This window comes from Agelaius tricolor, unplaced genomic scaffold (genome assembly GCF_023055355.1).
Source record: "Agelaius tricolor isolate 1412-34295 unplaced genomic scaffold, bAgeTri1.0.p SCAF_1, whole genome shotgun sequence".
Lineage (NCBI taxonomy): Eukaryota > Metazoa > Chordata > Aves > Passeriformes > Icteridae > Agelaius > Agelaius tricolor.
The window spans coordinates 85,611,576-85,635,337 of record NW_027269261.1 but is presented as its reverse complement, the minus strand read 5'-3'; the positions used below and the strand labels follow the sequence as shown (position 1 = coordinate 85,635,337).

At 38.3% G+C, this 23,762-nt stretch overlaps 1 protein-coding gene across 21 annotated transcripts in view; it reads right to left on the bottom strand.

The window, feature by feature from the left end:
• Positions 1–23,762, bottom strand: part of DLGAP2 (DLG associated protein 2) — a 456,578-nt gene that overhangs the window by 331,451 nt on the left and 101,365 nt on the right. For 7 of the 21 annotated variants that reach the window (XM_071441815.1, XM_071441925.1, XM_071441935.1 and 4 more), the window contains exon 1: positions 4,185–4,571. The exons of 8 other annotated variants lie outside the window; for them this stretch is intronic. In XM_071441815.1, the coding sequence (XP_071297916.1) occupies positions 4,185–4,187 (3 nt within the window). In that variant the 5' untranslated portion in view covers positions 4,188–4,571. Of the gene's footprint in view, positions 1–4,184; positions 4,574–23,762 lie in introns of those variants that run through there. 6 more of the 21 variants (XM_071441798.1, XM_071441806.1, XM_071441843.1 and 3 more) reach the window with 2 other exon arrangements.

Below are 23,762 nucleotides of genomic sequence, written 5' to 3'. Positions count from 1 at the left end.
TCAATAAATATCTCCAATCACAAATTAATACTGATAACCTAGGAATATCAAATAACACACTTTTAAAATTATAAGCAAGTCTAACTTCATCCTCTCTATTGCTGGGGTCTGGACTGTGTCAAGTTATTCTTATGGAAGAGTTTCCATGAGTTTCTTCTGCACTGATCAAAAAATAAAAAGAAAAAAAGCCTTTGAGTGGATGTCTCTAAAAGCCCTTTTCTCCCAGTCACAGGCTAAAGCACATATTGCAATGTAATTTTACAAGCTTAACTCCACTGTAGCTTACTGTATGCCTAAAAGGGCTTTTTCAAATAGGCAGCAAGCAGTTATATGAATATAATTCTTCCTGTTCACTGTTTTCAGGCTTGTGGGGTATGTATCTCCAAACCTGCACTTTTTATAAATCAGTATGTTTAGATTCAGACAAGCTGTGTATCTGAGCAACAGCACAGCAAGGAGCGACTGTTGTCTGTGCATTACATTTTCTCAGATTACTCATTTATTATACAATAGTGTCCTAAATTTTACCCATCACTTTCTTCTGGTGTTTGTTAGTGAGGAAGAAAATTTGGACTCAAACTAGTTTACTTTTGCCATGATGATGTATTCTGCAAGTTAGGTATAAGTAGTTAAGATTAAAACTGTTAAGTTGATTATTGTAAGCAAGATACATTGGGGACTGAGGGGAGAGAAAAAAATAATACTCCTTTTCTTATAGAAATGAATTGCAGAAGTATGTGCTCATTTCTTAACCTATTTGTTTTCTGTGTTTTACTCATTTTAGATGTATTTTTGCAATTCGAATACAAATCTAAATGAACAAATGCAAAGGCAATATATTTTACAGTTCTAGGTTAGGTTTTGGGTTTCCTTTAAGGGCATATATTTAATAAACAATTGTTTATTTTACAGGATTTATTGCTGAAAACAAAACTAGCAAACTACACAGTCATTTCTTCCCTGACTTCTTCCTACTTTAGGAATTCAGATCCAGTTTGCTGTTACTCAAAACAAAATTGCTGGCAGGTATGACTCATATCTTTGTGGTAGCAAAGAAGATGTATGCCTATTTATGTAGCACATGCATAAGAGCACATTGGAAGTTTTTTAAGGTCTCTTCTAAGAGAAGTGCAAGAGCATGGATGGAGAAAAAGCCCATTGGAGTCAAAGGAGGACCCCAGTAGACTCTCATATGTGTTTGCAATGGCAGTGAATATGTACCAACACCTATGGGAAGAGTTGAATATCAGTCAAATGAAAACATCAGAGCTAACCTCCAAGAGGCTCTAGTGATTAGCAATCACTTATGCTCAAAGACATTCCCACCTTGCAAGCTCAGCTTCATCCCTTGGCCTCAGACCCAGAACAGACCAGTCCTCCATCAAGTCCTGCCTCTTTGCAGTGCTTGGCTTTGCAGTGCCCAGCACTGATTTAAATCAATGTCTCAAAGACACTGGTGGCCAAACAAACTGCTCAATTTGTGTGCCTGTGAAACATAAGCCACCATCCCCAGCTTTACCAGGGTGGTCCAAAACTGAAGAAAATACAGGTGAGAGATGGACCTCAGACTTTCATTATTGCAATAAGTTTTTGGAGGCAGTCATTCTATGAAAACATTAATTAATCTAAATGGATAAAAGAGAAGAACAGCTCAGGTCAACATACAGTGCTTAGAAAGGTGAATAAAATATGGAGGGAAGAGTAGCATGCTTAGAAAGATGGAGAAGAGGGCCCGTTATGTTAAAGATGTGGATAGGGCAGGGATAGTTCACAAAAATTTAACATAACCCTCTCTGTGTCAGGAACACATATGACACAAAAATTCCAACTTTTTTTTTTATATTTGGAATGGCTTAGCCTTCTCTTGCTCTACCTGAAAATGGTAAAATATATGAGCAGTGACTTCCGGTGACAGCTACACAAGTATCCATGGGTGTGATGCCAAAACTTCAAATGTCGAAATCGGAACAAGATTGAGACTATTTCAGTCATTGTGGATCAATGTTCCTGGTCTAAATTAGTCAGCTGCCTGTTATGCAAGATCATCCTCCCCGCTAGTCATTCTCACAGGGTATTTACAGAACACTGTATGGGAATGGTGAGAATCTGAGTGAAGGTATTACCAGGAGGAGGCTATTTAAAAAAAGAATGTACTGCATACATTTTCAGGCAGACATTTAAGTAGACATTTCTGTAAAGCATTTGCTTTTCCCTTTTGCATTATATATGCACACATACATACATGTATACACACATACATACATGTATACACACACACACACACCGTGTTTTCATGTCATTGCAGGTAATGTGGGAAGGAAGGAATACATGAATATGTTTTAAAAAATCCTTTTGGAACATGAAATACTTCTGCTACTTCTGGGTAGCACAGGCTTATTTGGAAATAGCTTTCAAAATGCAGCCTTTGGAGAAAAGTATTTCACAAATCAAAGTGATTCTCTCAAAGCTTATTTTGCCATGATAGCATTTACTAGAGTAGGAGGAAGAGGAAAATTTTGGTTTATAATACCCCAGTGGATTCAAATCTTCTCTTTTCTGGATGTTTGATTCAGTGTCCTGAACTAGATATAAAACATCTTGTTAAAAAGATCACAACCAAATGCACATAAAATATTTCACCACAATGATCTGCTGCTCTTCTTGGTTTTTTTCTATCTTACATGCTTATTTCCTTACCTTCACTGATTGGGGATGCAATATAGTTGCATCTGTACAAGATAATTTCTGCCTGCTTAACTAATGCTAAAAGACTCCTTTTTGGAAAAATACAGAACAAGTGAAGTGATCATAAGGTGGACTAGCTCAAAAAAAAACCTCATTGAATAGCCTTCTGCTGTTTGCATCATATAACAGGATTGCTCTGTGTAGAGTGTTATCTCAATAACTGTTCTATGAATACAGTCATAATGAAGGTGGGGGGGGAAAGTCAAGGAATGTTCCAATTTTTAACTATTATTTTTACTGCATGTTTTCATTTTTATTTCTTAGTGGGTATAGTACATTAATTAAAAGAAGCCCGATTCATTTTGTTAACACAGAATACAGCATGATCTGCACTGATTCAGGGTCCATCTTATTTGCTAAAGCTGGAGATAAAGACCCAGAATTGCTGAACCAAGCCAAGAGTTAGGCTACTTTTTTTATAAATCACATTTTTTCAATAGCACTTGACCAAAAATTCAGGAGCTTCAGCAAAGCCCGCCAAACTCCAAATGGACTGTCTGATGATTTGGCACAACTTGAGATAATGCTGAAAGCAAGTACAGCCAAATTAGTACTTTCATTCAGCTAAAATGAAATGGACTATAATATAAATAGATCAAAATTGGGCCCAGATCCTGCAATTCACTATGCAGGCAGACTGTCAAGTGCAGAATCAGCACTTTGGTGAGCAGAAATCTAATGAGGAAAAGCTCTAAAATGCAGAAGGAATTATTAGAAGAAAAACTATTTCAATCCTCCACATAACTAGAAATATTTACTAAATACCACAGATACTAATAAATGTGTTAAGAGTACTTACTTTGAACCTGTAAATGATTCTTTAAATGTAGTAAAAATAATTTCATGCAACAACATGTCAAGCCAGTTTGGAAAAAGCGCTAAAAAACCCTTTGATGACTGTGTTTATCCACAGCAGAGCAAGTGTATAATCAGTATTAACCAGCTCAAGAAGCAATGCACTACCTGAGCACAACACAAGTGACACAGATTTTGGAAGATTAAAAATGAGAGAGAAGGACCGAAAGGTTAAACATACAAATCCCACATAGAAAGAAGTCTTTAAATGCTGGGCTTTTTTGAGAATTGCAGCCTACAGTGCAGTTCCTCTGTTTCATGTTTGCTCCAAATAAAAAATAAATAAGTAAATAAATAAAGAGAAGCAGTTTAGTATTCTTAAAGAACCAGTCTTAAAGAGAATTCTATTCACATTAACACAAAAGATTGCATCATGTTATATAAATAAAACCATATACTGTGACACAAGGATCTGCTAGCAAAGTCAGAAATTCAATAGACAGAAAGGCTGTGAAAAATCTGCAAACCTGAATAACGAGGAGAAAAATGAAACAAAGGAAACAGGACATGTTTCTAGACACTTTATGGATATAAATAAATACAAATTATAGAGGAACAACAACAACAACAACAGAAAGCCTTACCATGATGTTTGCACAACTGTGTGTCTGTAGCCCATGCTATAAATGTGGATACCTTCTATTTCCATCATCTCAGCCCCTCTAGTGGTCAGTACCTGAAGATCTTGCCTTCAGGAGGGACACGATCTATCCATATGTACCATTCGCTGTTGCTCCAGTATCTTGACAGATATTTTTTTCTTAATCCTGTAATTTTTTCTGGAGATATAACTTGTCACTTTTTATTAGCATCTTTGTCAGTGCTGCTGCTACGTGCATACATTTAATTGCTAAGCAACAAAGAGTAAGCTCTGCACAGCACATTCGATTACTGCATTCCCTGTGCCATGCATTGTTACTAATGCACTTATATAATAAGAAAGACAAAAAAAAAAAAAAAAAAAACCAAAAGTAAAAATATTTATTTCTGTTTCCATAGCATCTAGAAGCCACAATCTGAAATCAGGCTCCATTATGCTAGCCACGAGGAAGAGAGCTAACAGCTGAAGGAAGATGAGGGCAAGTGGACTGATAGAAAGTGCACAAAAGTTAAAAGCAGAGTGAGTTTCAGTGTTTCCATAGATGAATAGGCTAAGTCTGAAGCTCAGAGGTGACTGCCCACCTACAGTCAGGATTCTCAGACATTAAAGAACAATTGCTGTGGCTAAAATACTTGAAGCTTTTGCAAGTGTGGTGGCCTCAAGGTGGGAAGCATTACCAGTTTTCACAAGTTTTTCAGTTTGGAAGAGATACATCTACATTGTATCCAGAAATACTCTCTCTTCCTTCTTCTCTTTAAGTTGTAGAAAAAAAACAGGGCAGGCAGTATTTTGTCATTAAATGTTACTCATCACTGTCTGCTCTTCACATCAAAATGTATATTTGCCCCTCTCATTGAAGGCGCTGTGTCCAAAATCTGAGTTTGGCATTAACGAGCATTATTTGAGCCTATCACACAAGGGACTACAACTCCATCTTTCCTTTGCTGAAGTGCAGCAATGTTCACCAAAGAGTTCTCTTTATGCCTGAGATGTACAAGGACAGTGGTCCCTTTTTTCTCTTGTGATTACCAGCTATTTTGCAGTCAGCACTGCATTTTTTAGTGCCATATCTGCAATATCTTCAGCAAGAAGAGCTGCTTGGAAAACTAAGCCATGGCTGTGCAGGTGTACAAACTTGCACAACCACATTTTATTTCTGCAGTTAGATTCAGGAATTGGGCCTGAGTCTGTCTGTGTCTCTTTGGCATAGGCTTTTAGCCCCAATGATCAAGAGGAGTGCTAGGAAAAGAAGTAGTTGCTTTTGAATTATGAACAGTCATGAGCACAGTCCTGTCCAATTGCATTAGTATTTCCTCTGGGTTCCAAGATTTTTGCAAAGAAACGGGATTTTGAAAATCCCCAATAGCTAATATGTCCTGTTGCTTTTGGTGGGACTGAAACCAGGGCTGTAGTTGTGTTCTGGGCACAACATCCTTTATAGTCCCATGGGAAGACCAAGCTGAAGTTCTAAATGAACCACAGCAGGAGGCCACGAAGAACATTATCAAATTCTGAAACTAATTAAGTATGTAAGTACTTAATCATACAAAGTGCTTCTGCATTAAGCTACTCAACACATTAATTACTTAACCCCTAAAATATCATTGTGAACATATGTGTGCTTTTTTGTTGCTATTTCATAGGAGGGCAGATAGATTCTTGGAGAGGCTATATATTTCCAAGAGCTAGAGTCAAATCCTTTCACATACAGACCTTGCTGGAAAGCCTGGGTAAGGACAGCTCTGACAGCTCCAGCTCCAGAAGTGCATTATTAGTTCAGAATCATGGAATATTCTGATTCGGAAGGGACCCACAAGGATCATCAAGTGCAGCTCTTAAGTGAATGGCCCACGCAGGGATTGAACCCACAGCCTTGGTGCTTTTAGCACCTGGGTCTGACCCACTGAGCTAATCCCAGTTCAAATCCCTGAGCATCTTGAATGAAAAGAGATGCCAGGGAACCTGCTGGCAACTGGGAGACCCTGTTCTTGCCTCCTGGGCCACTTTGGGAGATAAATACAGAACAAAATTACAGACTTTCTAGGTACTAGAAAGATCTCAGTGACTGTCTTCTGACCCAGAGTCCTACAATTTCTCAGACTAAGGATGCAACAGAAGGTAGCACAGAAAAGAAGTCTCACATCACTTGGCTTTTAAGATAGAAATTTTAAAAACCCATGAAATGAGGTAAATTATTGTCATATTGTATTATACTAGTGTGCTGATAACAGTAAGAATTTAATCTATTTCCTACCATATAACTTCCTAGCATTCAAAAACTACTACATGAATAGGTGTGCTTCTACATTTCTTAACACAGAGCTCATTTCTGGATCCTCACATGGAACATTAATAGTTTCTTCTGCTTAGCTCAGGACACCAGAATTACCTTGTTTGATGGGATTTTCCCGTAACATCAATCTGAATGCCAAAAACACCTGGGCCTAGCGTAACCTTTTTGAATTCATTGACACAAACTCACAAAAGTGTTCTGGGTTCAACCCTTAGTGATGATTTCAGAGTGACTGTGAAGCATTAGGTACACAACACAGTCTCTGAATGTGAGCTGCAGTGACAACATGTGCAATACAGCCAACAGGGAGGGAAGAGGAAGGCTATATATGACCATCCTAATGGCTACACACTTTACAGCACAGGGTTAAAATAAATGCTTTGCTATTCCTCCATATCTGTAATTTCTCTTGAATGCCTCCAAGAAGAATTGCAGTCACAATCTGTTTGGCTTCAAGGAGGAAAATATACAGCTTATGGGCATGTATATACACAGGTCCTTAGTAACAAGACTACACTTAATAACTTCTTTAATTTTTGGTCAACCCTGAGCTAGTCACACAGTTGGACTAGGTGATCATTGGAGGTCCCTTCCAATTAAAATAATTTATTCTTCTGTTCCATTCCATTCCATTCCATTCCACTCCACAGAGCTGGGCACACCAGCCACAGACCCCAGGGTAGGCAGGGTGGTGCTCAGTCTAGCTGGGGGCTGGACATCACAGTTGCTTTGGACTAATGGCATTTGAAAAGGGATGTTTTTTTCCTACAGAGCCCCATTAAAGAGCACATCTACTTACAATAAAAATGGAAAGGATAGTAACCCTGCACTTTGCAGACTCTTAGCACTTTTTTATTGAAAGAGCACTCACTGCAGCAGTAGCCTTTGTTCATACTTCCCAAATCATGAAGGTTAATGGGGTCACCCTTCAATGAGGTGGCAAGAAAAGCCCTATTGGATTCAGAAAACAATCTCTTTCTCAAAATAATAAAACTGGATAGATTTCTCTCTAATAGAAAGGTATTTTTCATGGACTGGATACATCTTGCATAGACCACCAGAAACAGGATAATCTTCAGCCAGTACTAAGCTAAATATATATGTATCCCTAACTCAAAACAACTTTAAAGATGTGTCACAGAAGACTGCGTCCATGCCAAAATAGAACTGTGGATTGAAAAGACATTTTCAAAAGGTGTGTGTGTAAAAGGCTCAAAGATACTTCTCAGTTCAGGGAACAAAGATTGCATTTTGGTTTTTTTCATTTGCAGAGAGATCATTCAAAGGAAACCAAAACTAAACATTCACTGACACCACAAGGAGCATCCTTAAGGTCCTTCCTCAATTGTAGTGCTTTAGACACACTTAATACCAACAATTTCCAAGTTTTTTTCTGAGCTTTTATTTTCACTTCTTCCATATCCACCATTTTTGGGAGGTTTGTCTTTAACCCAATCTGCTAATGTATTACTAGTGTGCCCACCACTGTGGGAAGAGAATTTTATCCAGCAGCCAACTAAGGAGCTGAGTAGTAGCTGTGAGCTTTATTGTTGCAATATTAATAATTTAAACCTTCTATAAAACAGTTTGTTAGGGATGGGCATGAGGGAGCAAAACATTATAGGGCTTTCTGCAATTTAGTACCTCAGAGTGATGAACAGTAGAGCACATCTCGAAGCACTTGTCTCCAAATCAATGCTTCCTTGCTTGTAAGGCAGAGGCAGGGAATGTTTTATTCACAAGATTTCAGAAATGGCTAAATGCAGCTCAAATGACAAAACTTCTAGAATATGTACTTTACTTAAGCTTTGAACCTGATAGGATCTGTTAAGATTTACACATCTGAGAAAAAGGGATCTTCAGTTCCTAAAGTAGTGAGGTGTATTCAGTCTCTACTGTATTCTAAATTTTGCTCTCCTTATAGTAACTGAAAAAACCTTCTCAATTCCAAACATTTCCAGTAATTCAGAATGGGGTGGAAGTTGGGAACATCCCAGAAAATCTGCATCAATAATACAGGGGTGAGGGGACACCAGTAAAATTCTAGGAATTATTCAAATCTTAGACTAATAACCCTCTGAATGGAGGCAACAAATATTTGATGTAATTTTATCATTCTGTAGAAAGAGCTTTTTGATATGTGAGAGCTTTTTGTCAGTGAAAGAGGCCTTTGTCTGCTGGTTTCATTTGCTTATGGTAACAAGAACAAAATACCAAAACTGAAAAATACTAATTTTCAGTGGTCTTTAATAATATAGCTGTATTTGCACATCCAGGACCAAACTGAAAGGCTCCCATCTACATTTCTCAGAGGAAAAAGGGTGGGAAGATGTAAGTGTTTATGACTGTTTTGAAAATGGAGCTCTATTCTCTGTAGCTGTTGCCATCTACCAGCTCTTATGTTCATCTCAGACACTTGATAAGTTTGCTTATGTCTTTGTTTAGTCCAAATTAGTTCTGCAGGGGATAAAAGCCAGGAGACCTGTTGGAGAAAAAGTAATAATGTGGAACTTTCAGATGTTGAAAATCAGACTGAATTTCTTTGGAAAGAATACTCACTAGGCTGAAGAAGGCCGTCACTCATTTTCTATAATAATGAAGGCATGAGATGAGGTGTACTTTGATTTCCTGATTATAAAAAAAGTGAGAATAGCTTTTTACTGTATGTAAGGTGAAGAAGAAAACAGTGGTGTTCTACTGGCATTCAAATAAAGTGTATCTGAAATAGTGTTGTATTATGTACAACAGAAAATTAGGTATAGCAGGACTATGCAATATGCTGCCCTTCACCAACACTAGTAAACATCAAATGTTTTCATAAATGGAACAATGGCATCCATTATGTCATCTCAGAATAGATATGCTTCATAATTAATGTTATTAGAAGCGGAAAAGTCTGTTCTGTAAAAGCAGAGCAGTTAAGTGATGCTCATAATCCCTACCATGCAGCCCATTAACCTCAGAAATTTTAAGTAGCTTCGTAGTCATCCATGGCATTTCAGATTTCTCACAGCTTCAAATCTGTGGGCAGCTTCACAAGCTTTTTGTAAAGTTTCTCATGACTAGGACATCTGTAAAATCCCCTCCAGACCTTTCTTCAATTCATCTTGTGTTAATCAGTAATTGACATATCTGAATAAGGATAAAGGTACATCCCTTAAAACATTGCTCTACTGAATGCAATATCTTTTTAAAAGACTTATAGGTAACTTTATGTGCTGTAAGATATTAAAAGCATTCTGTTTCTTAATCTTACCTTTCTCTTCCCATTTCAATGTGAGTTTTTGATGAGCAGCATTCCCAGACAAGACTCATAGTAAGGAGTCAAAATAATCAGATATAAATCTTCTGCCTTTTACAAACTAATCCACCATTCAACATAGGAGCCCTCACTTTTTACGTGAGATAAATTATTTATTTTAGAGTCACATGAAAAATTGCAACGCTGCCTAACACGTTGCTAAGAGACAACTGATGAATTTTCTTCCTGGATATGTACTTGGGAAATATGAAAGGTAGAATCAGGATGCTAAATTTTGGCATAGTGTTTTTTTGTTAATTCCTTTACCCCATAGAGGGAAGAAACTGGTGAACCTTTGTTAATTCTGATCTCATTAAACTGGCCTTCTTTTCCTAGAAGGAATTGATTCAGGACTCAACTGCAATAGTAATACCACCTTTAAATTACCCCTCACAAATGTACTTGTAGTCCTGACTCCTTGACAAAAATACTTTTTGTACTTTGGATATGGATATATGAGATGGGCCTAGCTGAAGAAACATATGAGGATTATGTTAGTGGAATTCAGAGATCTGCATGCAGAGAAGAGGATGTCATCTCTTCCTCTCTGGCTGGCAGCACTAAATAATGTTGCACTACATAATGTAAGATAGTATGAAAAAGATACTTGGATACTCAGAGCGTGTTAATATCTAAAGCAGAGATGCAAAAATACACTGGATGTTATATTGCAGGGCATCCATTTGATTATTTTAGTACTAGAGGAGAAGAAACAAAATATTCACCCTCTCAGAAGTCAGATCCTACCTATCTAACTTGCAATTCACCCTGTGTGATGAAAAATCTAGATTTAGAGCTTCCAAATGGCACATGGGTGGACAGTTTTAGCTACTTGGGATTACCCATAAAAAGACCCATGGCTGAGCTCTTGATCTGGGGTTTTGAATCTAAGGCTTCAAATTACAGAAATTTTAAGGACTATTGGTGTTTGCAGTCTTATGAGCAGGGAAAAAAAAATCAACCAGATTTGTGATCTGAGTATTAGGGAAAGATAGTTGCTTTAGAGCTTGTGTTGTGCTGCACAAGTAAATTTAATAAACTCAAACAAAATTTTCAGTGTCTCATTGGTATTGGGGTAGCTCTGATTTCCTAACTCCTGGTGAGCACAGGCAGCAATCAAACTGAATGGCTTAGTGTGCTTCAATACTGCCATGCCAAACCCTTCTACACCAGCATGAAACTTCTTTTGGCCTGACAGATTTCCTACTCTACATATTGGCCCTAGCTGAAGCACACTTTTTGGCAGAGCAGTCCCCTAAGTCTGCAGGGATTTCCAGAAAAGGCCCCTCTGGAAGCTGCTGGAGCTGCTGCATCCCTGGCAGTGCACAGAGCCCCTGGAGCCCCCAGAAGGGCGGGAGAGGCTGCAGCACCCCCTCCGCTTCCGCAGCTCCACCGCCCCGGCTCCGCTCGCAGCCCACGGCGGCTCTGAGTCACAGCTCACCACGTAAAGCTCCATCTGCAGAGGGTTCCTTCTCTGCAAGCAATGGGAGGTGACACTCTGACTAGGGGAAAAAAAGGCAGAATGTGGCATTCATCTGAAGAATGATGCTGTACCAATGTCCCACATCCTCAGTCAGCTCCAGGGTTGATTCAAACTTGTCCAAATGGGGGGTGGAAATTCGTATTTGCTTGACATGCAAGAGAAAACACTCCAAATTAAAGACGAATAACATACATAAAACCTTTTTTTTTTTTTTGCTTACCAGTGCTGTCTATGAGTCACTTCTTTTTCTCCCAAAGAGAACTGTAAACTAACTAAACACTAAGTATGTTTGGTAACACAGAATATCCAAATTTGTTAGATACACTTTATAAAGGTCATGTTCTGTAATATCACACTGATCACCACCTGATTAAATTGCCTACTGCTCCAAATTTAATGAGAGACTGAAAAGTCTCAATGGTAATTGGGATAGATGATCCTTTAAAGAGAGAAAGTGAGTGGGTGGTTAGTTGAAGCACATAAGAATGCTTATTATTGTGGAGCTGTAAGAAGTCCTTCCTGAGAAAAAACAATTAAAAACTATTTTATTTGGAAAACATTGAACTTTTAATTGTGTTGCTTCACTGAAATCCTGGACAGAGTATCAATTCTCTAACATATGGAGAAAATAAAAATGAACAAAGAATTCCAACAACCAATAATCCAGCAGTCTGTCTTCTGTCTACAATTGCATAATATATGGTACATTTATTTATTTCAAAATTTTTAGTATAAAATTTGTCATTATTTTCAGGAACTCTCTAAGTGATTTGTGTCTTGCTCTGTTTTTCTTAGAAGATTTTTACTCCAAACAAAGCCATACACAGGAAATCCAAGTACACAAAAAGATATAAAGACAAAAAACAACTATCTGACTGAAAATTACAGAACTACTACATTAAGAAAAAAGGAATAATTTAATCTTAACTAATATAATGTCCCTTAAAGACACTAAGTATTCTTTATGCTCTTGTAGTAAGATTACTAAAATGTTTTACTGGGGGTTTGAAATGGCACTAAAGTAAACTGCTGTTAAATATGTCACTCAGATGTTCATCAGGAACACTGTGAGAAGGGGAAGTTCTTATAAAAATGGCTCTATTTTTAAAATCATAATTAGATTTTTTTCTACCTAAAAGATTGGGTCAATTTCAAACAAGTATTATTTAAAGGAAATCACATTAACTACATTATATAAAAGATCAAGCAAGGCAATTGCAACAGATATTCTGGGTCCATAATCAACAGAATTACAATATTTTATATCTTTAAGTCTTCAATTCTATTCATATTTTACTCTGACTGCAAAATGCATATTAAAATTCCAGACTTTTTTTTGAAGTTAAAATGTGCCATGAAAGCAATACTTAAGTTTATATTAAAAAAAAAAAAAAGGAGACACTTAAGACCCTGCTTTAAAAATATCATTGAAAACTGGTAATTCAATGGCTCTGAATTAAAGGGAAAAAATAACATAAGAAAAATCTTGTAACTCTGTTTTAGTTCTGTGAAATGATTAGTCCAGCTCTCAGGAGCTATGGCAAGTCTGTATTCTCAGGTCTCAGACAGGAGGATTACACAAGTCCTCCAGCATAAAAGCTCTTTCAGAAGCCATATTTGATGTTCCTTGTCTGTTCTGTGCCAGGAGCATGTCAAAATACAGATGAATTGTGGTTCAAGACTGGGGCTAAAATCTGTCCTCAAACATATGACTGCAGTTTGTTGCTCAGTTGAAAGGTTGACTTGTTTTCTAGTTCCCAATTTTCTTTTCTTTCAGAGCAGGTATTTTATTTAGAGCCATATCTCGCTGGGTAAAAAGGACAAACATAAACTACCTGGTATAAAATCTCTGACAAGATACTTGGGAGAGTGTCAAAATGTACAAAACAACAGCAAACTCAAGCTATAAGCAGCAGAAGATATTGAAGCATGAGCAACCACCAGCATGAGCAACCTGGCCTCTTCCCAAGCTGCCAGGAGAAATGAACTTCAGTAAAAACTTATTTCTCTTTTTAAGAGAAGGCAACTGTTGGTTCAGGCAATTCCCACCAGGTCTATTATTATTTACAATGGAGGCAGACATCACTCTTGGCTCTTGCTCAAGGAGAACAGGGAGAGGGGGAGAGCTCCAACAACTTTCAGAAGAGAAGAGGCGTAACTCCTTAGAGCACATTCTTGGGTGCAATGGGAAGGGACTTCATTGCTAATGATGGCTTATTAGTGCTATTGCATTTTAAGTTATCACAGAAGGGGTTCAGGTTAAAAGTACATTATCATTTTGAAAATCTTCTGACTTACCTTTCCCTGAAGAGACTGAAGTTCTTTTGCCTAAATCACAAATCAAAATTATCTTTCTCTAGCCCAATGATGCTAGCCTACCGCCACAGGCTTAGAGAAGACACCCCAGTTCCTGATAAGAGGTCTGCTCTACCCTCAGACTGAGAAATTTCACACAGAGAGGCTACCCTGGCACCAGCTGTCCCATTATGTCCTGTGAGAGGTACAAGAGGCACAGCAGAACAAGATCTGGGCAGGTGAGAGGGTCACAGAGTTGGCATAACCTGCATGGGAACTGCATCCATCAATAATTCAAGTCAACCCTTCAGCTCTTCTAATTTCAGCAAGGGTCACATAGCACTTGCTCCCTGGTCAGCCCTGGGTGCCCATGCACACGAGGCAAGGTAGTGAGATGGCACCAGCTGGGAGCTTCTAATGCCTGGAACATGCCATTGCCACACTCCAACAAAAAGGAAGCACACCAGATTAAATATCCCCTTACATCACCATATGCTCTTGCCAAGTGGGGGGTCTGAACCTGCTTGAATGTGGTTATGTAATAATGACTGAACTGATTCTGAGGTAGAGGAAGTTTGGAGAGCTGCCTCCTCCCTCTCCCTTAAGCATGGGATAGTGAAGAACACCCATGGCAGAGGCAGCTTTTTCCTTTTAAGTCTCTCCTCATTTTCAGACTTTGAGGAAAAATAGGAATCTACCAATGTTTCTGCTGTAATTGAATATTCAAGCCTATATTTATTAGATGGTTTTCAATTCTGGGAGATAAAGGGAAGGAAAAAATGAAAGGATAGTAAAAAAGAGAGGAAGAAGAGAGACTGCAAAAGCTAGCTTAAATGCTTGAGTCATAATATTTCTAGGACTGTTTTCATTGCCCAGATTACAGTGGCATTATAGGATCACCATTTAGGAATCAAGTCTGCAAATCACTGTCTTGGAGAAAGACACTCATGAACAGAATAGAGAGAGAAGCAGGCAAGAGCAAGACACTTACAATTACTAAACTAGACAGTGGTTATTCATTTAATCTCTAAAGAGAAAGCATATTTTATTATTCACTCTGTCTAAACTCTGTTCAGTAAGCCTGGTTCTTTTATCCATTGAAGACTGCATTACTGAAGTACGAAATGAATAAAAATAATTAAACATTTTCATTAAACTCATAGTTCCTATGTCACAAAGCTCAAGAATGCCAAGTAGATAAATCTGAACAAACCTAATTTCATATTTCATGATAGGGAGACTCAGGAATAACAAAGCATGACAATATAATAGTGAAAAGGAAAAGAAAAAAAGAAATCCCTGCATCATGTTTGGTTTCATTTTATTCTCTGAGAAGTACACATTGCACTTAATTGTGCAGGCTTTATACTAAATATGAATCATGGAACTCAATGTCAGTTAATTGATTACTGTCAAGAATCTGCTGATCACAGAACTTGTTTCTTCTTGATCTACCTTAACAAAACTGAATATTAATGCACAACAAAAATAGTACTTTTTGCATGCAAAACTTATGTGTTTCACTGAAGACACCCCCACTTCCTCCTACCAAACAGCTGTGTACAATAGTATATTCCAAAAAAATTTCTTTAATGCTAGGACACCAAAGAATAGCTGAGGTAAAAGGAAGTCTTTTTGTCAAATACCTTGTTTAGTAAAGACACTTGCATGTATTTTTATTTAATTTACAAATGTAAAAGCTTGTGTTATATTACATAACTTCTTGCAGGCCAGAATTACTTTACAATTAGGCTATCATCTGAATGAATCTTTAAAGAATTTATGGCTCTTTCTACTCCATCTATTGGTGAAATATATAGAAGCAAGAGAAAAGGTCTGCCTAGGCAAGTATGCATTATGGATAGACATACAAACCTGTTATTAATCAACTATTCATGAGTACAGCCAGAGCAGAGACACATTGAGAAGTGCACTTTCAGTCCAAAATAGGAATAGTAAATTTCCAAATTTATATATAAGCTAAGAACAATATCTAAAAGTATCTGTCTGGTTGGTAGTTGGTACTCCAAATAAAGTATGTAGTATCTTGCTATGTGCAAAGGCATGTCTGAAATGCAAGGCTTCTGATAATTCTGTTATGGAGAAAACTTACCTGATGGTGATATATCTCTTGTCTCAATGTCCTAAGTTTAAGCCACAAGCTCACGTTAATGTCTTGATCCATTTCAGCCTATAGGGAATTTGTGAAAGACGGCATTCACCAAATCAGAGTGATTTCAGTGCTACAATGGGTGATTCTGGGATGATTTATTTCAGGACAGCTTTTTCATAAAGCACAAATTGCAACTGCTTAGTGGTGTTCTGAAGAGCCTCCTGGCTGGGAGGGCCTACAATGACCAGGCATGCAGACCAAGCAACAATTTTCTTTCATACTGCAGGAAGTTAATGCATGATGCTCAAGTGGTATTCTCAGAAGTTTAATCCATTTTTACTAATAAAGTATTCTTTGTGATCAACAGCTTCCTTTAGATTGTTCACTGTGACTTCTCTTGGCTTATTTTCCTGTTTGTTGTGCAGTGTCCTGAGTGTGTACACACTGCTTTACCCATCTGGCACTAACTTTAAGAGTTAAATCAGCTTCCTCAGGAAGCTACAGAAGTCATTTCCTTACTGAAGGACAGTGGAGCTGTGGCTAGCACCCCTGAAGGAAATGGCATTGCACTGGAGCTTTAGACACAAGATAATCATCATTTGTCTGTATAGAACTAAAGAAAATAAATAGAATTCTTCAATTTCTTATTTTAAAAATATTTAGTTCCAAAGCTCGAAGAAAAGGTGGCTGAAAGCTCTACAGTGATTGCTAAAGCCCTTGCATCATTGAGAAGTGGCAGAACTGAATAACTTCCCCTTGGACCACTGCAGTGAACTCATTGTGCTTCAGCAAGGGGCTTAAAATGACCCAGACTTCTTCATTCAATGCAGACAGCAGCCAAGCTCTCCTGGCAAGCACTGTGGGTGGGAATGTTGATCTGCTGGAGAGTAAGAAAGCTCTGTAGAGGGACCTGGACAGGCTGGACTGATGGCCTGAGGCCACTTTTATGAGGTTCAACCTGAACAAGTGCCAGGTCCTGCCCTTGGATCACCCTGCAGTGCTGCAGGCTGGGGCCAGAGTGTCTGGAAAGCTGCCCTGTGGAAAAGGAGCTGGGGGTGCTGGTTGACATCTGCTGAACATGAGCCAGAGTGTGCCCAGGTGGCCAAGAAGGCCAGTGGCATCCTGGCCCAAATCAGCAACAGTGTGGCCAGCAGGACCAGGGCAGGGATTGTCCCCCTGTACTCAGAACTGGTGAGGCTGCACCTCGAATCCTAAAACTAAACTGTGTTTAGTTTTGGGTCCCTCACTAGAAGAAAGACATTGAGGGGCTGGAGTGAGTCCAGAGAAGGGCAGTGGAGCTGGTGAAGGGTCAGGAGCACAAGTCTGGTGGGCAGCAGCTGAAGGAGCTGTGATCATTCAGTCTGGAGAACAGAAGGTTCAAAGGAGACCTCATTGCTCTCTACAGCTGCCTGACAGGAGGGTGTAGAGAGGTGGGGGTCAGTCTCTTTTCTGACTAACAAGCAGTAGGATGAGAGGAGATGGCCTCAAGTTGCAACAGGGAAGGTTTATTTTGGATATTAGGAAAAATTTCTTCACCAAAAGGGTTGTCAAACATTGAAACAGGCTTCTCAGAGAAGTGGTGGAATCACTGTCCCTGAAGATATTTAAAAGATGTGTAGATATGGTGCAGAGGGTCGTGGTTAATAGTGGACTTGGCAGCACTGAGTTAATGATGGGTCTTGATCAGAACTTAGAGGTCTTTCCCAAATGAAATTATTCTTTGTTTGTTTTTTTATAAGGGATGCATTGCTTGAACCAGTAGGCATGAAAAATAATTTCTCCTTATTTTAGAACTAAGGTTTCCAAACATGCTCATCAAGTATCACTGAAGGACATCTTTTTTTCTCTCAGGAACAAGCAACAGAACAGATGTTTTTAGGCAAAATATCTACATTACTGGTGGGAGTGGTGGGAGAAAGTGAACTACAGCTAAACATCAAATTCCCAGTCACTAAAGTTCATTTAACAACCTGATTTTCAAGATGCTGAGTTCAATCAGTTATATATAATTTCCTGATGCTGGATGTTCACTTTACCTGAGTATAGCTATGCTAATTATAACATCACTGTACCTTTGCTCTCCACGGGGCTCCTACTTTGCAATGGACCACATTTTAATAAAGGAGAATGTTTTCTTCTGCACCACTGATGCCCATACAGACCTCCTTGCAGAGGTTTCCTCCAGTCCAGCTGCATACAAATGAGTGGAAAGGGGAAAAGTAGCTACAGATCTAATATGACTGAAAGTAAAACTGCAGCCTCTCTTGCTCAGAGGCTGTCTCCTTTTTTTTTACTTCTACTTTCAGAGTATTGTGAACACTGGAGTAAATAATGTTTGCTGCCTCTGTTTTTTTTCTTTTCTATAAAACCATGCTGTAGTAAAATTGAGACTTCTCCAGAAGTCTCCACAAAAATCAAATTATAAGAGATACTTACATTAGTTGAAAATATTAAAGTAAGAATATTAAAATGCCTTTTTCTTCAGTTTTCAAGTTTTCTGAAAGAAATTTGCATTTGCTATTTTCCTAACATGGCTTTTAGTCATATATCCAACAGAACAGATTAAAGTTTAATTATTTCCCTTCACCTTGCAATATTCAAAATTAAGGTGCTGTCATGAAGAATGTGTATGGAATCTTAACAGAAATAACAATAATAAGGTCTTTTTCTTCTATTCCCACATAACGGAAAATTAATACTATAGAGACAAGAAAACAAGAAAAAGTTTCTTACTAACATTTAATTGGAGGATTTTTACATTTGACAGAAATTAGGGAAAAAATTATGGTTGTATCCTAATTTAAAAAAGTAACAATATCTGTGAATTGCAATATACATTTACATAAACTGGAAACAAGAGGAAACAGTTCATACACTAAAAAGCTAAAATGCTGCATGCAAGTCCTTTCTCCACACAAAAGTATCTTACTGTAACTCTATAGTTTTATATTTGAGGTCAAAAATACTGGTCATAGTTGATCTTGGAGGAATTCCACACTGTCCTCCATGTCAACAAGATCAGAAAGCCACAGAGCTGCCCAGTGAGCACACAAAACCAGTTCAACTAACTCAGATGTCACTAGTCTAGGTGACATGGTTATAATCTTCCCTACTACAGCAATAAATCTATGAATGGAAAAATTACTGCCTTCTCAGTCCCTCCAGATTTTCTGTTTATATACAATTTTGTCATTTTCCTTAAAGCACAGAGGTAGCTATGCGTAGCCCCAGTATAAAATGTGTATTCCTGTTTTAATTAGGTTCATTTGGCAGAAGCTGAGAACAAGCTGGCAGAATGTGGCCTCTCTGGAGGCCACACAGCAGCAACCACTCAGGCATGGGACACCTCTGCCTTGGCAGGACAGTGGCAGGACCTAACCTGGCCCATTCCCAGCACTGCTAGTTCACCCTCAGCTATTCTCATGGATGCTGCTAATGCATTACTACTGTGCCTTATTAACATTTAAGTAAAATTCTCCTGGGAGCAACTTGTAAGACACTGTACATGTTTTTCATCAGACTACAAGATGTGCATGATTCAGTATCCGTGCCCTTTTCAAATCCCGCGTTCCCACCAGCAGAGGCACTACCACTGTGCCAAGATGTAAAGAACACAAAAAGTGGTTGATGAAAAAATGGCCAAAGATCAGTACAGAAAATATGGCTTGAATAAAGTTATCAATTGAAAAAGACCTTTAGAGCCTCTACTCTATATAAAGTAAGTCACTGTCAGCTTTGTTTGCCTTTTTAAACATGAGGTACACAGACTGCTTTGTTAACACGAAGACATCAGATGTCTGTGAGACCACTGAGAAGAAAAAAGAATTCAGGGCATATGAGCTTCTAGGTCATATATTAAGAATTTTCTTGAGAGGCTCAAATGCCCATATATGAGCAATGTCTATTATTATTATCATTATTATGAGGTGTGTATAAGATTACCAAGAGGTTGTGACCTGGTTTTCCAGGCACTAAGTTTTCTACACAGATACACAACTTTTCAAACAGCCTTTCTGGAGCAAAGTGAGCATGAAGGCAATAATATATATAATTTACTGCCTTGACCCAAACATTTGAAGCTAAGCTTTGCTTTGGTTGGCTCAGATTGCCACTCAGAAATGTTTCTAAAATAAAAAAGGGTCCTCTCAGTAATAACATTCAAGTTAAAAAACTGGGTTCAAAGTACGTCTTGTTTCCAGGGAACACCAGTATTGAGTGCAATGGGAAGTTCAGAGGTAGAGACTCAAACTTCCTCAGCAAGGAGTGAACCAGGAGCGAGGAGCCTGAGGAAGAGGGGCAGAGGGGGAAGAAAATAGCACCAAAATAGAGAACCAGTGCTGTGACAGGTTGGAAATGAAACAAAAAGGATGAACCTGATCATCATCAGGAATTTAGGATACTCAGCATTATTCTTCTACTTTCACAGCAAGAACCTCTGAATCCAGCTCATAGACAGACCTGCTGTTATTCAGCCCAGGGCCAAGGTCATTCACAACCTTCCCCAGTATCCCTTTTCTGTACACAAAGACCTGTGCCACAGCAACACCAGCAAGCAAAATTCACCAAGGAGCATCTGCTTCCTGTGAGGGTGACATGCATAACCTGCCCGGGCAATTTTCCGGACATTTCCTCTAAAATAAGAGTGGCTGCATCCAAGAAGCTCTTGTTAGGTTCTGTCCTTATCCTCAGCTACCACTTGTCCTTGTCTAGGAATTGCCTGAGACACACATAGTTTTGGCCCCAAGTAAAAACTGCAGTGGAAAAAACCCTCAATGTTAACGATTCAACACAGAAAATATTAAAATCTGTGGATTGGAAAATAACAATATCTCTGGATCTGTAGGTGATATTTGGATGTTTGCACTGCATGCTTTGTTTGCTAGTACAGAAGTAGCCTAGGTTCTACAGCCTGGTTGAAAACCTACCTATAATTTCTAATTTAAAAGGGGAAAAAAAGGAAAAGAGAATGGAAAACGAAATGTGAGAGTAACAAAAAGGAAGGAAAAAAGAAGAACTTAGAGAAGCAACCTGAAAAACAAATCAACACAAAATCTGTGTAAAAAATGCACTAGGCAGTGGAACCTGTGCATTCTCTAAGATGAAGAAGAGCTCCTCTCAAACTGCTGTAAGGGACACAAATATCTGGCTACTGGCCCAGTAAAAGCAAAAGATCCTGAGGTTTTGCAATTCTCGGTCAAACAAAATACTCCTTTCAGTATAAACCACATGGTTGGACTTAAATCTGAGAGACATGACGTGAAGAGATAAATCATAAATTGGATCTAGTGAGTAATGTCTGAAAACAAAAGTTATTTCTTTACTTTGAATAGATCCCTGTTAATACCTAACACTGCAGACCTCTGAGTGCTGGAAGCTGGAACCCCATGCAGTATGGCTGAGAGGCAGCTCTGCACCCCAACATTTGATCACTTGGTTCTTGTGGCTTTACAGTGGGACTTGTAGCTGCACAACTGGGAATTAATACACATTCAAAGTGAGTTTTATTCTGGATTGGTTCTTTGCTGCCATCTTTTGTGTGCTCACACAGATGTTTCCATGACCTTAACAGTGGGGGAGGAACATAGGATCATCAGCCCAGCTCAGAACTCTCTTCCCATGTTGGCATTGCCATAAATCACTTTGGGAGCACGTGGCCAGGCAGCCAATCCCCTCTCAGCAGTGCCCTTGTGGAGGCAGCTCTGGCAGTGTCAGCCCACATTTGTGATGGTACATTTGTAAAAACATTAATAAGAGTAACCAGAAGTTCCAGAAAACCTTTGGGAGATACCACAGTACAAAGAAGAACAATACTTCAATCTCTCTCTTGATTAATTGCTCACTTTTGGATCCTAATTTCACTGCTGAAATAAGATATTATCACAGGCCAGAATTAGTACTATGGGAGATTAGGTTATGACTGAACACAAGTAATTCAAAACACATCCTGCTTTCAGATTACCCCCAAAAAGGGGATTGCAGCCCCAAATTGCCTTCCTCTTGCCCCACTCAGCCTACATATAGAGATAGCTCAGTTTGGCCCTCTTCTCCAAAAGGGCAGTTTCTTACTGCTTGTAGTGTTTCTGCAGCACTGCTCACAGCCAATTACTGCACCATCAGTTTCCAAAATGTTCCCTATCCATCTTACCCTTTCTTTTCAGCAGCTATTGTCAGGAGCTTTACATATTTGAGAGCATAATCTGCCTTTGCTTACTGTTTGTTTTTATTATTATTGTACCATTATAATCTCATTATAGCCTTTTCCAGTTTCAATTATTGTATTTATTTTTTCTGAGTCACTGTAATTGCTTTTAGTTTTTAATAATGTTTAAAATTTTCACTCTCCAAAGCATACGTTATTATTCCCATTATAAAATTAAGTTAAAAGATTGTCAATAGTCTTGGTTTGCACTAGTCTTGGATCAATCTTTTTGCCATGCATGATACAAAAATCCTGCCTTGCCAATGCCTCCAGCCTACAAAGGTAGATTCACTTTTAAACAACAGGCTAATCAGAATATTAGAACTCATTGGAAAATTGGTATTCATATTTGTGTGGAAAAGAAATATTTTACAGAATCCTTAAAGCCTAGGAACATTACAAAGTTATTCTCCAGTCCATCCAAATGTGGGAATTACCAATTTTCTACTCCGGGTGTGATTTATAAAACAACAATTTTTTGACAGGACTCTGAACTTCTGTGACAGAATTAAGCTATTAAGCTTACAAAACATAATCATTTCAATGACGTGTAATAAAGTAACCCACCTCTGACAGAAAATTAGCAGACATTCTCCTAATTTCCTGATTATTTCTCTCAAATGTGAAATTAAGTGTATACCCACCAATCAGGCATACATGTCCAAAGAAATTAGGTAAGTAAGATCTGAAAATCAGTCCTGCTATATCTTCCTGCACAGAAATCCTGCAATCTCTCAGGAACCCACTTAAAACCAGCACAGCTTTACTTGGTTGCATGACTTGTCCATGAGGCCCTGTTTGCAAAAGTATTGATTCAAATTCTAATGATGCAGTTTTTAGGTTACCAGAGATATCTTTTTATCACATCACATCACATCACATCACATCACACTAATTTAGACATTACTGATTTACCAGGAAGGATGTTTTCATAGAAATAGAACTAAATGCAATGATATTGTAATACTTTTAAGAAATGAGCACTTTCTTTTTTCAAATAGCTTTGGACCTAAATTTATCAACAACTTGTCAACCACCTGAGCCCTTTATCTACAAACATTAGACCCACTGTAACAATGACAGAACTTTCATCTGCAACACTAAAAATACTGCACTCTGCTCAGGAAACACTTTTCAATGCTTTTGAGAAACATGTCTCAGCATTTAGTTCCACGCCAATCACATTCATTGTACATGCATCATAAGCATGTAATACTTGCATACTTTTAAAATTTGACTGAATTCAGCAGTTAGGACACAGTACATGCATTTACTTGTGTGCAGAACTAGATTAGGAAATGTTTTGAATATTTTGTGATGCAGGATCACTGGAAGTAGGCAAAGATGTATCTAGTGGATGGGTGTACTTCTCAGCAAGACACAGCTTGACAATCCTGTTAATCCTCACTGCACTTCTGATTCATTCAGAATTGCTGCTATGAAATTGCTCTTCAGCTTGTTCATCTGCATAACAAGTGATCTCTGATCACTTCAGAGCCAGAAAGCTCCATCCATGATAATATCAAGATAAAAGTTAAAAGCTCTGATGCTACAGACAGCTGGGAATAAGAGAGTAATTTAAGTGTAAACTTCAGGAGAATATGCAAGCTAAATTGTACAGGTAACAGTATGTGATAAAGAAACCATTTCAGCCTGCTTCTGAAGCCCTTAATTACCAGAAAAACAACTTCCATACAGTTCATTGTTTCCCAAAGAAACAAAGACCTAGAAAGATCATGAAATCTTCTAGTTTGGTCACCATTTTTCCACAGATATCTACATTTTACACAAAAACTCCAGTCAATTTGGTTGCCTAAATCATGACCTTTTAAAGAGGCACACATTGGGTGTATGTTGTGGTTGTACTGACAGCAGCC